This window comes from Mytilus galloprovincialis, chromosome 7 (genome assembly GCF_965363235.1).
Source record: "Mytilus galloprovincialis chromosome 7, xbMytGall1.hap1.1, whole genome shotgun sequence".
Lineage (NCBI taxonomy): Eukaryota > Metazoa > Mollusca > Bivalvia > Mytilida > Mytilidae > Mytilus > Mytilus galloprovincialis.
In genome coordinates this window covers 20,518,554-20,533,610 of record NC_134844.1, presented here as the reverse complement: position 1 = coordinate 20,533,610, position 15,057 = coordinate 20,518,554, and the positions used below count along the sequence as shown (strand labels likewise).

Sequence of the window (15,057 nt, the reverse complement as noted above, 5' to 3'; positions counted from 1 at the left end):
ATCTTGTTTGTTAATGCTTTCAACCATATATTTAAGTATACAATACAGAAAGAAAAAAAAATACATGCATAGATATTTAATAATGATGGTTTAGCATGGTACTTTATATGACACACAAGTCACAAGCAACTGATATGTGTTTCAACATATTATCTGCTATGTTATAACAATTTTATGGAAAATCAGAAAGCAGTAAAAAAAAAATGGCTCTTTTATCAATAATTTTATGTGCTACTTATCACAGCATTTTATGTATAGTGGTAAAAATAAAAAAATACAAGTACAGTGAAACCTGTTTAAACCAAACCTCTTCTGGACTTAGATTTTGTTCAGTTTTGGACAATTTTCAGTTTAATCAGGTTGACAACATATAAAATTTGATATGACAGTTCTTAGGAACATGTTTATTTTTGACCGGTCTCCGTTTTATACAGGATTCGGTTTAGCAAGGTTTCACTGTATTACCATTGTCAGCTTTATATCTATAAATAATTGTATAGTTTCTACAATGTGATCCCATTTGATAAAAACATATAATGTGTAATATCTACTAGACCAAAAATAAATACGCTCTGTCAAAACAAATAATTTTAACCACTGTTTTTGGTGACTGACAAAATTTTTGATTATTTTCATCAGCTAATTTAGAGCCTCTAACAAGGTGTGCTATATATATAAAATTTCTATCAACAAAGTAGCTATGTGCCTTTCCATGTGAAGGTCCTAAATTATAATGAGATAATACTAAGTCATATATGTTTAATCTAAGAGAGAAAATTGAATGATAAATTGTGTACTGCTATACAAATTCAAACAAATTTGATACCACAAACAATGAAAATAATATTTCTTGAATAACTGAGAATGGTTTTTTAATGAACATTTACATAAATGGAAATACTAGATGCAAAATATGCGGGAAATCTTTATTAACTCAATAAAGGAGGTGAAAAAACTTCAATCCATGTGCAAACTTGTCAACTTTTACAATTATGAAAAGTTTCAAAGATCTGGGCATTGGAAATTGGAACAAGAAATTTGAGAGTTTGTATATTATTGTAATTTTATAATCCTATCCATGGACTTTTATTCTGATTGAAGGTAGACTATTTGATGTTTTTTATTTTTTTTATTTTCAGAAAAATAGCTGAAGATGTTGGAGACAGAAAACAAGAAACAAGAAACTTTTTTGAATGTTTAAAATAAAATTCATTGTTTAAACCTTAAAAAATATCCTTAAAGTTTCAAATTGAGGAACACAAAAGTTGTGTGTAAACAAAAAATCTCTGTGTAGTAAAATTGGACATGTTTCTACTTTTAACAAGTGACTGAGCTTAACTATTTGTGTTGATTTGGAAACTAGAGGACCATAGAATAAATGTGTAAAAACTATGGAGTTAATAGAATACAACATATTAATCTTTCAAAGTTCTTTTTGTGTGAAATACCTTTGCAAGATTACTAATTTAAATCATTAAATACCCTTGTGTCTGTATGTGTACAATGCAAAATTACACACTCAGATTAAGAACTGATCATTGTTCTTACCTTGTGCTGACATCCGCAATATAGACTATTGAATTTATAAAATGTAGTTTAAGTCTACATATGCATTTTTGCCATTAAAATGGAGGATATCGAGAAGGTGCAAGCGTTGGCAACCGCAAAAAAACAATATGAAAATAACGCAGACAAATTGTTAAAGAATGGATTCAACAGCATTGAATTGTTGTCTTTGATGACATAAAAGTTCATTAGCAGAATAAGAGAGATTAACACATCGAATTTTAAGTATATCATTACTGGAAATATTATTTTCAGTTTCAAATTTTTGGATTTTCATTTGTTGTACATTTATCAGCTACATTCACTGATATAGGTCCAATAGTTGCCAACTCCCATGGTATTCGTGTGTAATATTAAAATTATATTTATTATAATTGGAGTTTATTATGAACTTCTCATCTCACTCTATTGGGTAGTTAATTATCTTTGCACACGGTCTATGACGTCACAGTGCACATTCCATTCAAATCTACATTGCTACGTCATTACATCACACGATGTTTGCGTATGATATGTGTATGCAAGTAATACATGAACTTCTATTGTTTTGGTCAGATTTTTGACTTGAAACTGTGTACTTTGTTTCTTTATACATCAAGAAGGATTTCTTCATATAGAATAACTTTGCGTTTAGCCTGATGCTTTTATTATTGAACAAATTATCTGTGTAAAATGTTCGTCTCGTTATGGCTTCTAAAAGGAGGGATACTAGGAAAAGAACTTGTGGTCCAGAACTAGATCCTAATAATCCGAATAATTGGACATCAACAGAGCTAAAAGATGAATTAGCTTCGCTAGGGATCAAAATATCCGAAAACTTTACTAATAAACAATTAAAACGTATTTTCTTGGATAATCAAAAAAGTAGTCCGGAAAGTTCTGACAGTGGAAATACTGAAACTACCAACATCAGTGCAACTTTGAATACTTCTTTAGCATCAAATGTAGAAGATGATGTTATTTTATCGACTACAAATACGCAAAATCCTGAATTTTCCAGCCTTATTCCGACAGCATCTACCTCGCGGATGAATACAGTGGAGCCCAAGCCTTTACCAGTAATAGGTGCTTCTGCGCATCAAAACAACACATTTCAGCCCAGGGCTGATCTCAATACGCTTGACTATGCTCTTGTCAACAACACCTTGCAATTGTGTCAGCAAGTTATTGCCGGAGTTCCAAAACAGACTAATAAATACAACTTGCATTCCGCCATGAACTTTAACCCCGGGCCTGGATCAACATTACCCGTTAACCAAAATACATTTGGTGTTCAAAACCCTACTTTGGGAGAATTTGCAAACCCCAATCAGATGAATTTTCCAAACAGTTTCCTTTCACAAGGTCCAATCTTTTCCATGGAAAACCAACAAATGCAAATGTCAAAACATGGATATCCTGCCACAGCATTTTACGGAGTTGATATGGTTTCTCCAGAGATTCGCACCAAAATTATCTCAGGTAAAGACATCAACTTAAACATTCTCCTTCTTCCAAACTATGAAACGCCCAATCACCAAAAGTTTAAAGAAAATGATGACCGTTTAAAACGAAATTTATCATTAGACGAGTTTATTATAGCTTTTGGAAGATATAAAAAATAATGTGTCAAGTATTTCCAAATAGGGCAGAAGAACTAGATTGCTACCTATCTCACATCATAGAGACCGCTAATGTGTGGCCAGCAAAATTTTTTGAATATCACAAAATGTTTAGTGCAAAATGTTCAATCATGTTACAAGAACACAATATTAAAATTGACTGGTCAAGGGGTGATTTAGAATTGAGACACAGACATTGGTCGTAAGTGATATAGGAATTCTTTTTTTCATAATTAGACCATAAATATTGAAAATTTTCAAGTATTCTATGGGCAGCATTGTTTGTTTTTTTTAATACGGACGAACAACAAAAGCCCTTCAGTTAAGTTTGTGAGAAATTTTAAAGATTTTGCGATTTTCTTCCATCCAAATTTACTTTTCCAGCAGAAGAAGGAAACTTTCTGGACCTGTACCGTGGTCGTAAGAGCTGAATACTAAACAAAAACTAGATGTGTGTACATACATGTACCAAAAAAGTTGGAGAGTCCAAGTTCAAATGGATCAAAGAAAGTGATTAAGGGCTGAACAATGCATTGTTCACCTTATGCAACTCTCATTATCATATCGGATCATATGCAAAAAGCTATTTTAGTTCTGCCAAATAGCAATTCTGACTGAGAAAGCATTTTCAATTATAAAGAAGATTTACACTGAATTCATATCAGAACTCAACATTGCTTGTTATCATGTAAATGTAATCAAACTGGCAGTTATTTTGAATGTGTGCCTAGTTGTGTTGTTTTGAAAGCAGAAAAACGCCACTGTTAAATAGGTCAATATCCCTCAAGTGTTCTCCCCAGGATTTGTTTAATAGCGCTGTGGTAAGCGAGATATTAGATTTATTCAACTTTTCCGTTTGCAACATAATGTTACATTTACTTACAACTGCCATGTTGGTTATATTGAATAAAATAGAAAAATATATATATGCATTATTACAAATGAAATTAAAATAAGTTACAATAAAGCACAGTAGGTATACTTTATCTTTCACTTTTAGTTGTTTAATTAACTAGTTATGTTTTTCATTTACAATAATTGAATTTCATAAATAACTGACACTAGTTTAAAAAGTTTCCAATTGCAAAATTTGACTGTTTTCATTAACTTTTATTAATATTACGGTACATCTTTTAAATTAAAAATTTACTTCTAAAATCAGCATGTTATTTCATATTAAAGGAAAAAGTGGATTACCCTTTCTATAAGTAATAATTTAATGTTAATGCAGACATGTTTAAATAAACATATTTCCAAGATGCACCCAACAGAAACCTTATCTTTGTTTAATAATTGTTTTTTTTTAACTAATTAAGGTGGGTCAGAATGAAAAATTATATTTGCCACACTTTATAAATGATTGAATTATTGGCACCAAAATTATTTGACAATATTTGACAATACTAGTTTTAGTACTTTTCCAGCATAAATTGTCTCCATCCTTCAATTTCGATTTCTTATTTACACTTGGACCAAATGTGGATGCTTCAATTTATCATTAAATCTCATTTCATATCCAAGCAATCCCCTGTAAATATCGATTTTAAAATAACATTTAATTGACATTTATTGATAAGTGGATGGCATAACACAATAATTTATATTTAATTACACAATTTTGATTTGTTTTATCCTCTATATAGTTAAAAAATAAAATGATGCAAGGACAAGTAATCGTAAAATACAGGCTTATAATGAATCCTTGGACAACAGAAATACTTCCTACAAGCCATGACGATTCACCAGTTTAGTTGTAACCACTAAACAGTAATGAAATAATCGTAAATGATTGAAAAAAATGACGAAGACCACTTTGTCGGAGAAAGAGTAAACCTTTCTTTAGACTTTGTGTGAATGATTTATTGAGCACTTTCCACCCATTTCATGAAGTGTATGCACCTTTTTATTCTTGAAGGTGAAAGGCTGTGGGACATAAATAGGTCTTTTTAACAGTCCAAGATCTGCCAATGACGCCATTTTATTCTTTCATTGAACTAACCCCTTCCATATTTGAGTTTGAAAGGTATTGCATCGATCTCAGACAAATCAACCCGTTGATCATGTGAACGAAATTGTACACTCTAAATTTGAAAATAGAAAAACAATAGGGCTGCGGTTTGTCCAAAAGACCAGCGCTGAAATGCCATAACACTGAATACGGCTGGAGAGAACATTGTCCCTAATGCTCATCAAATTGAGTAAATCAAAAGTTGTGTGTAAACAAAAAATCTCTGTGTAGTGACATTGGACATGTTTCTATTTCTTTAACAAGTTACTGAGCTCAACCATTTGTGTTGATTTGGAAAGTAGAAGACAATAGAATAAATGTGTAAAAACTGTGGAGTTATTATTGTGTGAAAAAAAAGAATTTTTGTGACCACAGTGTAACTGTCCAAATGTCCGATCATAATGGTGGTTGAAAACGACAAACATTCCAAAATGAAAAGAAATTCTTCAAATGACAGTTGATTACTTCATTTTTATGAAGTTAATCAATCACACTGCAATGATAAAGCTTCCAATAAAGAAGTTATTTTTGAAGCTAGAGTAGACAATTTTAATACATAGTGGGCAGAGCCCCTTTGTCAATTAACCAAACACAGGAATTTGACAATGTCCGAACATGTACCAATTACTGATACAGTTTTTACTACAGACAAAATTTCTTTTCATCCATTTCTTATATGGAGTAGCAATATTTTCTTAACAAATAGGGATCTCTTTTTTTTTAAGAATTCAGGAATTTGGAAGAATTGAAGCCAGACTTGTATACTATTTTGACATAAAATGGTGTTTTATGTATAGAAACTCTTGGAATGGACATCTTCAATGTAAGGGTTTTGTACAACTTTGTAAATATTTGAGTTATAAATTTATGATTCTTGGTCCGAATGACGCATTATGTGAATTCTATGTATTTCAATACTAAAAATTAGCAGTTTTTTGTTTTTTTCTGACATTTTTTTTTTTTAACATTAAAATATGTTAATATGAAGTTCTCCAACTTTTGTCACATTAACTTTGGAAGCCATTAACTCAGAGCGGCCTACTTGGTACACTTAAATCAAAATTTATTGAACATGAGCTAGTTATAACTTTTACATGTTTTATAAGAAACCTTAAAAAATATGAAAACTGAATACATTTTTCACAGTTATTGACCTTTTTTTTTTTTACATTTACATTTGTGCCTTAAGCAGACAATAGACCATTACCCTCTCCCTATATTAAGCACTATGTATGATCACCATTTGACAAGAGAAGGCAAATAATACCCTTGTCAAATTACATTCTAATGAAAAGTTATTCATTCTTAGGTAATAAGATTTTGGATTATTACTAAAAAGAAAAGACACATAGCTATGACACCAATCACCAATCAAAGCTTCAGTACATTTAGGTTTATATACATAAAAAGATAGCATCTATTACATCACTTGGATGTTCACATTTTTTCTTTAGGTTTTATACATCTTCAATGCTAAGTAAAACTATTTTTAACCTTGGTGTAATACATCTCCAGTTATGGATGGCTCTACTTCCTGATGACACTCTTCTTGGAACTTTTCTTTGGTGTCTGCAACAGAACTGCAACTGTTCATAAATTCTCTTTTCTGTCTTGGCTTCTTAATTCAACATACCAATTTCTTCTTTTTCTCATAAACTGCTTTTGGCCTTCATATTTCAGTCTAGTAACCTCCAAATTTCTTCTCCATATCTAGTCTATTACATCTCCCGTTTTATTCTTCTTATAAACTGTTTTTTTTGTCTTCATTTTTCACAGTCTATCAATCTGCATATCAACTTAATAACTCTATCACCTATATAATAAAAAACATTATTATTCTCTCCTTCAAACATGATAAGACTCTGAAAAATTGATGTAGCCACAAAGCCAAATACTGAAAAACATCAAAATATTTATCAATCTAAGAATTACATCTGGTGCTAATCAGTACAACTCCTACTTACAAACAAAAAGTGAACAAGTCCTTCATCTTTGAGTAACAGGTGGTCAAATTTATTATAAAATGTTGATTTGGTGTCTCATTTTGGAGTTAGTTTTCCTAAAAAGTTGTGTAGAGTTTAGGTTTTAGCAGGCGGATATCTTCAAAATATTACCTTCTGGAAAATATATCCAGCTAAACTAGCCACTTAATTCTTCACAAATACTTACCTAGCAAATTTAATGTTGGATTCTCTAACTTTTTGTCTAACAACTCATCTAGTAGTTTTCTGAGTTCTCTGAAGATCACACCAGTTTTAGCATATGTCTGAAAATAAGAGTAAATTGTCCTACTCATTATATTTATTAAATGGTCATTTTCCATGAGAGAGTTTAAAAACTCTTCAATTAAAATTGGAAGTTTAGTGGTTATTTCTGAAACTTCTGCTATAAAATTTAAGTATTAAATCAATCACTCTTAGTCTATACAGCATTTCTTTATAAAAATTACCTTCAAACTACTTACATATTTCAAGAGTGTTTCATGTCTATATCCAGAACTCAAAAATTCTCATTCTGATTACTTCAGAGGGAAGAGACATACAATGAATTTACAATGGAAATGTTCCACCCACATACAAATTTTCTTGCATTGATTTCAATTATAGGCTTGTTAAAATAACAGCTGTTTAAAACAGTGAATAATAAAAGACATAAAATTTACCTATACAAGCATTTTTGATATTTACATAATAAAATAATCAATCAAAGTTGACTATTTTCTAAAGAAAATGTGTTTAGCAAGGTTCTTGTAATTATACTGTTATTGAAATCATTGAACCAATGCATTCATATATATAACAAGAGGCTCTTAACACTTTCAGTACGGAATTGTTTTTTTTGGCGCGTTCGTATAGCCGGAGATTTATTAGCACGAGCAGTTTCGTGGCCGGGATTAATTTGACATGTGCTCATAAAAAAATCGCCTCGGAACTTCAAACAGCAATTACCGCTATTTGAGATCGATTTTCGTTAAAATATTTTAAGGTTAAGTCGTACCCTACTTGTTTTGAGTTGTGGTGTGGTTAGAGCGATATGAAACGGAAGAAATATCAACAGTTTAGCTCTATGACGAACGAGTTTTTTTTTTATAACTGAATGTTTACAAATACATGTCTGCGAAGGGGAGAGTTTCTTCTGACCGTTCCCTTTCTGAGATATTTACTTACGTTCTAAGTTTCATTTTGTTTCAAAGAATAAGATGAAATGTCTATGACAACACCATAACTGATTGGGAAGACGATAAACGACCGACAACACGAGAATTACCAGCGATTGAAATCCGCCATTTGCAAAGCGTCGTTCATGTCAACAACAATTAAAGAGAGATAACTCAATTGTAATTTGGCGGACGACAACTCTTTTTAAATACGTTGCCGTATGTTTTTAAGTCACTTGGGTAAAACAGAATTTCTTGTTACGGTTCTATGACAAATAAAAATTTGTACTTGTTCAAGGATTAAACAAATAATCTCTGTACTTGTCAAAGTAAATTACCTTCCTTGAAAATATTCATTTCAAACTAAGTAACAGGCATGCAACCTAATAGCAATTTAAGCAGATAAAAAAAAATACTTTTAAAAAAATCAAAATCAAATGAACAATTAGATATTTGACCAAAAAATAATATTATTTTGATTTAATTTTTAAACTGCTATAAGGTTATGTAACAAACAAAAATAACAGTTTTAAAATTTTTTGTTACTTGCCTCTTTTCAAGTCTTTAATTTTTTTTTCATTGTCCAGTTAACTACTATTTGTTGTCCTGATCTCTCTATAAAATTCCTTCTTTATTTTAAAATGTCTCTTGATACCATCTTTTTAAATATATCCTTCATCAGTTATTCTTTAGTTTTGTTCATAGTTTATAAATAAATAAATTCGCAAATTGAAACGGTAAAGTCAATAAATTCAAAATTGTCTGGAACTAACAACACAGCTATAACACTAACAGTAATTTTTAACAGAATGGAACACCGTGAAACACTCTGGGAGACAGAGGTGCTTTCCACAATCTAGACAGCCAAATTTTGTTTGTCTACGCGTCTCTTGTTGATTGTTTTTCACTCTCATGTGACAGACATGGCACCAACTTTTATTTCCAAAGGAACCTGGCAAGTGTCTCTGTGTAAGACGGTCATCAACGGGGACAAGTGATGGGCGGCCTTTACGAACTGAACCACCTGTATATCCAGCTATCAGTCCTGCTGCTACTGCCTTGGAAAACTTCAAAAAGGTTGTTGGTCTCTTACCAGGGCCTGGTTGATGATGAGGAGAAGCCAGAAAAAGCCTAAAGGCATCAAATTTCAACATTTCTATCATTGTGAAGAAAATCCTTTTAGGCCATTTCAGTGTTTTGTGTTGGAAAACATAGTACTGGATGTACTGGTCAGCCCTATCAACCCCTCCCATGTACTGTGTGTAATCAGAGATCATCTGTGGACATGGTATCTCTTGTCGTTGAAAAATACCATCTGCTTGTTGCACATTCCTCTGCACTGCACCTACTGAGAAATCGTGTATGCTTGAAATTAAGTTTACATTTTTTTTGTCCTTCCATACAACAGCAGCCACTGCATCTTTCTGTCTAAACTGCATGTCCCCACGATTAATTACACCTTCAGGGTTTTTCTTCATAATATCTTTAGGAAGCTCTCTCCTATTTATTCTTACAGTCCCACATGCAGCAGTGTTAGAATGTTCAAACAAGTCTGTAAATAAGGTGGGAGAAGTGAAATAGTTGTCCATATAAATATGGTACCCTTGCCCTATAACATTTGCCTTTTCAATACAATTTTTGACTACACGGTTTGCCAGACCATGAGCTGCGACACCATTTATCCTCCCACTGTATACCTGACAGAAGGAAACATATCCTGTATTAGCTTCAGCTATCGCCCACATTTTTATTCCCCATTTGGTAGGCTTGGCTGGCATATACTGCTTAAAAGACAGTCGTCCTTTCCATGGAACCATCACCTCATCAACTGATAGTTGCCTTTTAGGGATATACTGGTTTACCATAGAATCTGTGAACATATTCATTAACGATTCAATTTTGTATAATTTAGAATAATTGGGATCCCCTGGCTGTGGGGCTTGCTCACTATTTGAAAAATGGATGTACCGCATAATTTGCATATAGCGATCCCTTTTCATGACTTTACTGAAGTACGGGGTCTCCAGCATAACATCTGTGCTCCAGTAGGATTTTATATCTGGTTTTACATTGATTCCCATCAAGAAACATAAACCTAGAAAAGCCTTCATTTCTTCAACAGTTGGTGTAACCCATGGGGATTTATTTTCATCAGGATGATCACGAATTTGTTTATTGGCATACCTGTCTGTCTCCTGTATGATGTATTGCAAAATGGCATTGGTAAACAGCAATGAGAAAAAATCCACAGGCTCTTTATCTGGATCTAAAACTGTGGTAGGACCAGTATTTCCACGTGGTAAAAATATGTGTGGTAATCCCCTCTCATAATAATTAAAATTTTCATGCCACCCATCAGCTTCAGCAGGACGGTCACCAGCTTCATCAACAACAAGGGGTTCATTTTCATCAGAAAAATCATTTTCACTTTCATTTTCATTATCAACAACATCTAATTCACCTATCCCAATTTGTGCAAGCCTATCATTGTACCGCTGTGCAGCTGCATCAACTTCATTTTGCGAAAATCCGTCAAACTCTTCATCCGAAGATTCAGACATTTTTTTTATTTTCACCCAGACGACAATACTACGTTTTTCACAACTATTTTACTATGGAACCGCCTTTTAGCCTAGAAAAATTTGATTGGCTGCACAAAAATATGGATTTCCTTATTTGGGAGAACACCTGCACATCGTGTGAAATTTATTTGTCGGCAAAAACCGTAAACTTCCGATCGTCAACAGAGCGTAAATCAACAACATGCAAAGATGTTACATAAAGAGACAGCCATTACCGGCTTATCTTATTTATTAAACAGTCCTAAGTAAATATTATTAATTTTTAAAACAGCGATACATAAATGGTTTAAATATTTTGTGTGGAAGGTAACGAACTTTCATTTTTTAAAGCGATCACGTTGACTACACATGTCAACAAAATTGAAAAAATGGCGGCATATTATTTTATCATGAACGCAAATCGAAAGTACGAAGAAATGACATAACAATGACTTTTATTGTCAAAATTTATACATAATATTAATAATTGAAACCTGTTCACACATTGTGGTAACGTACGCTTTACAGCTTTACGTAATTGATCTAATATTAAAACTGAAAGTAGGTCAGAGTATTTTTCGTTTTCCATGATGCATTATGGCATCACGCGGCCGTAGCAAGGTGATGCATTAAGGCATCATACGGCGGTACCAAGGTGATGCCTTATGGCATCATACGCCTTGAATGGGTTAAGAGCCTGAATCCCTCACATGTTATTTTTTTGCTTAAATCTTTCATCAATGAGTGGCTTAAAAATGCCATTTAAATGTTCATTGTATCTGTCATATTTTCTCAGCCATAGTGTCTATGTTTTTTAAGGTAAAAGGGAATAAAATACGAAATTTATACTAGATTCATTTGAGAAGATTTTAAAGTTAAAAAATATTAAAGCAATTACTCCTTAAGGGAATACGATACAGTAGCAGGCGTAGATAATAACGTTTTCAAAACTGTTCGTGTTGTTTTCGCGTCGTTGGTAACCAGAACGTTGTAATTTCGCGATGTTTCTAATAAGAATGTTAACATTTCGCGAAGTCGCTTTAAAAGAAGTCATATTTCGCGGAATATTCACTGACGTCATTAATTTTGGTTGCACGAATTTCAATATAGTACCTAAAAAAGTGGCCATGCCGTTTCTAAAAGATGGAGAAATCCGCCGAAAAGCAGTGAGATTAAAGGAAATACTTGAGATGTACAAAAATAAATCAAAATTTTTGCATGACGAAATTGAAGAAATGGTGATAGACACAGAAGAGAGAACTGACAGTATAACATGGACAGACGGAAGAAGAATTGTGGAGCTTTTTAGTCTGGCACTGAATAACTGCCAAACCTGCACGGCCCAGCGGAATCTGCTCAACGTAGAGAAAGAAAAATTGCAAGGAACTGGGGTCTATCTTACTATTCGTTGCTTAAACTGTAACATGCTGAAAAACACTTTACCAATAACACAATTCGGAACAAAACGACCTGAAATAGCTAATTATGAGTATTGGTAGCTGCTTAACGTCCAGCGGTAAATATTTAATTGCACATTTATGACATCCAAGTGTTATTTTAATGAAACTTAAAGAAATGAGAAAATGTATGAGAAAAATGTAACAAAATCTATGGCGCGTAGGGTGGCCGAATCGGGTCTGGTGTTGAAATCCATACACAAAAGTCATTACGTGTTGTACAGCTGTGCAATATTTTTCATGACGAGAACAGTTATTTTCATTTATTGATAATGAATTTAAAGTAAATAATACTATCTTGAATTGAAAAACATCAGAATCAAAATAGTTAAGTTTGTGTCTTTTTTTCTTTTCTTGTTTAGCATTTGGCAGCCTCCAAATTTTACGGAGATTTGTCATTGTAAGGCCAAATTTAACAGACTATTAATGTAATAACAAAACCGACTGCATTTGCGAGACCCTCATAGGTGGACAAGGTCGTATAACACCCCTATTCGTAAATAAAATAATAAATAAAGAGAGTTTCTCATCCTGTTCTGGACATGAAATTGGTACATAAAAAAAAAATTGCCGATTTTAATTGATATTTTAAAAACATATAATACTGTATGTGTATGTAGATTAACTGTCAATAAAAGTCTGTTACAAAGATTTCAAAAAAATATATTGGTGTCGTTTTTGGTTTGAATTTAAGCAAAATATTACCAATAGATGCAGAATTGTCACAAGTTAGTTTGTTTAATTGGTTGTATACTTTTTGTATATGAAACTGGATATAATAGACCAAAACAAAAAAAACGCCCGTTCACATGCTGTTAAAAGGGCTTGTAATTAAATGGTGTCTTTTGGTATTGTTCATCATATTTGTATTTTGTTCATTGTTTTGTACTTAAATTAGGCCGTAAGTTTCCCGCTTGAGTTGTTTTGCATTTGTCATGTAGGGGCCTTTCATAGCTTACTATGCGGTATGGGTTTTATTCATTGTTGAAGGCCGTCCGATGTCCTATAGTTGTTTAGCCATTTGGTCTCTAATTGAGATTTGCCTCATTGGTAATCATACCACGTCTTCTTATTTGTATAAGCATGTCCCTATTGTACTTCAATGTATTGAGAGATAAAAAATGAAGTATCGGCAAATGTACACTAATTGCAGACCGACAGATCAGAAAGTGTACACAAGTTAAAACTCGTTGTATAGTTAGACGATCGCAGACGAACAAAGTGTTTTCAATATAGCTCTTTTTCTAGATAAACAAGTACGCCAATATTCATATGTATACGCCGTAAAAAAGGTTGTGTAACTTATATATTGATAAAGACATCGTTCAATATTATTCTCTTATACCGGCTGCTGTACTTCCTATGAAATATTATATTACAACTTAATTTTCGATCGATTGAGGCAATAATGGCACGAGTTAAATTGCACAAAACAGCTCTTATTATAAAACAAGAAATACTGCTTATAATTTAAATTTGAAAGATGATTATCTTTTGAATGTAAAAAAAAAATAATCAAAGTACGTCAGGACCTTTTAAAGTTGACGATACGGTATCGGTTTTGTCATTGTTGAAGGTTATACTGTTGTCAATTTATGGTATCGCCTCACTTAATTTATAGTTGGTTCACATTTTGTCATGTCAATCTTACAGTACATGAAGCAATTTAGAACTAATGTCGGACGGAGATGCACCTTTATACTTCTATCAGATTTTCTATTTTGCCGTACATCTGACAAAGCAATCTGCTAGAATCCTTTTTTATAGTCTTTTTTTTTTTTATTATGAAAAGGTTCCTGTCCAAATTTCGTTTCTTAAATGTTTAGCACAAATGTTTTCCATTTTATGATTAACCATCTTATAAATTTTTATGATAAGTATCAATGCTTTGAAAAACACCTGCATATACTTGACAGCGAACTCGTGTACGGCGGGAATGATTACATGACGTTGTTGCAATTCAAACTTAATTTAACGTAATTTAGCGCCATACAGACAGACGTCGTAAAAAATTAAGGTATATGGCTTTTATTGAAAAAACAAGCACATGGACCCCAATTTTTTTTTTTTTTGCAATCAATCAAGTACTGTTTCAAGAACACTCCACCAATATTTCAGGAAAAAATCAACGATCAAATTTTTTCTGCACTTCCGAAAAGATGCAAAAATGTGGTCAATTTCTTTATTTCGGATATAGCAATCTAAATCCGGAACATGATGGTTTAATTTAACCTTAAACTTGTTTCAGCATGTTGATGCCAATGATCAAGGGAATATTGTACAAAAAACCCGGTTAAGTTATGACTTTTCGTTCAAAAGTATTGTTACTTTCTTTAAAAGTCAAAATTTATGAAATTTCAGGGATTTTCTTCCAAAAATGCAAATTTAGAACCAAATTATCTCAAAAAGTAAGTCATGAAGGTACTTTTTTCTTTGCATATTTGAAAAGTACATATTGAAATTGACCTTCTATAAAAAAATTTAAAAAAAATCAACGAGGGATCTCTACTGTATCGTATGCCCTTAAGGTGTCAATTGACAATTTTGGTCATAGAAAACTTTTTTTTGTAGATCTTACTTTGCTGAACATTATTGCAGTTTACAATTTATATCTATCTATAATAATATTCAAAATAACAAAAAACTGCAAAAATTCCTTAAAAATACAAATTTAGGAGCAGCAACCCAACAATTTGTTGTTTGATTT

General features: G+C 32.3%; 1 protein-coding gene across 1 annotated transcript in view; it reads right to left on the bottom strand.

Annotated features, from left to right (window-relative positions):
• Window positions 1–6,528: 6,528 nt before the first annotated feature.
• LOC143082505 (ATP-dependent RNA helicase dhx29-like) overlaps window positions 6,529–15,057 on the bottom strand; it is a 32,599-nt gene continuing 24,070 nt past the window's right edge. Inside the window, exons 28-29 of the mRNA XM_076258202.1 lie at window positions 7,345–7,441; window positions 6,529–6,988 (exon numbers count right to left, since the gene is read on the bottom strand). Coding sequence (XP_076114317.1) covers window positions 6,939–6,988; window positions 7,345–7,441 — 147 coding nt within the window. The 3' untranslated portion in view covers window positions 6,529–6,938. The remainder of the gene's footprint in view (window positions 6,989–7,344; window positions 7,442–15,057) is intronic.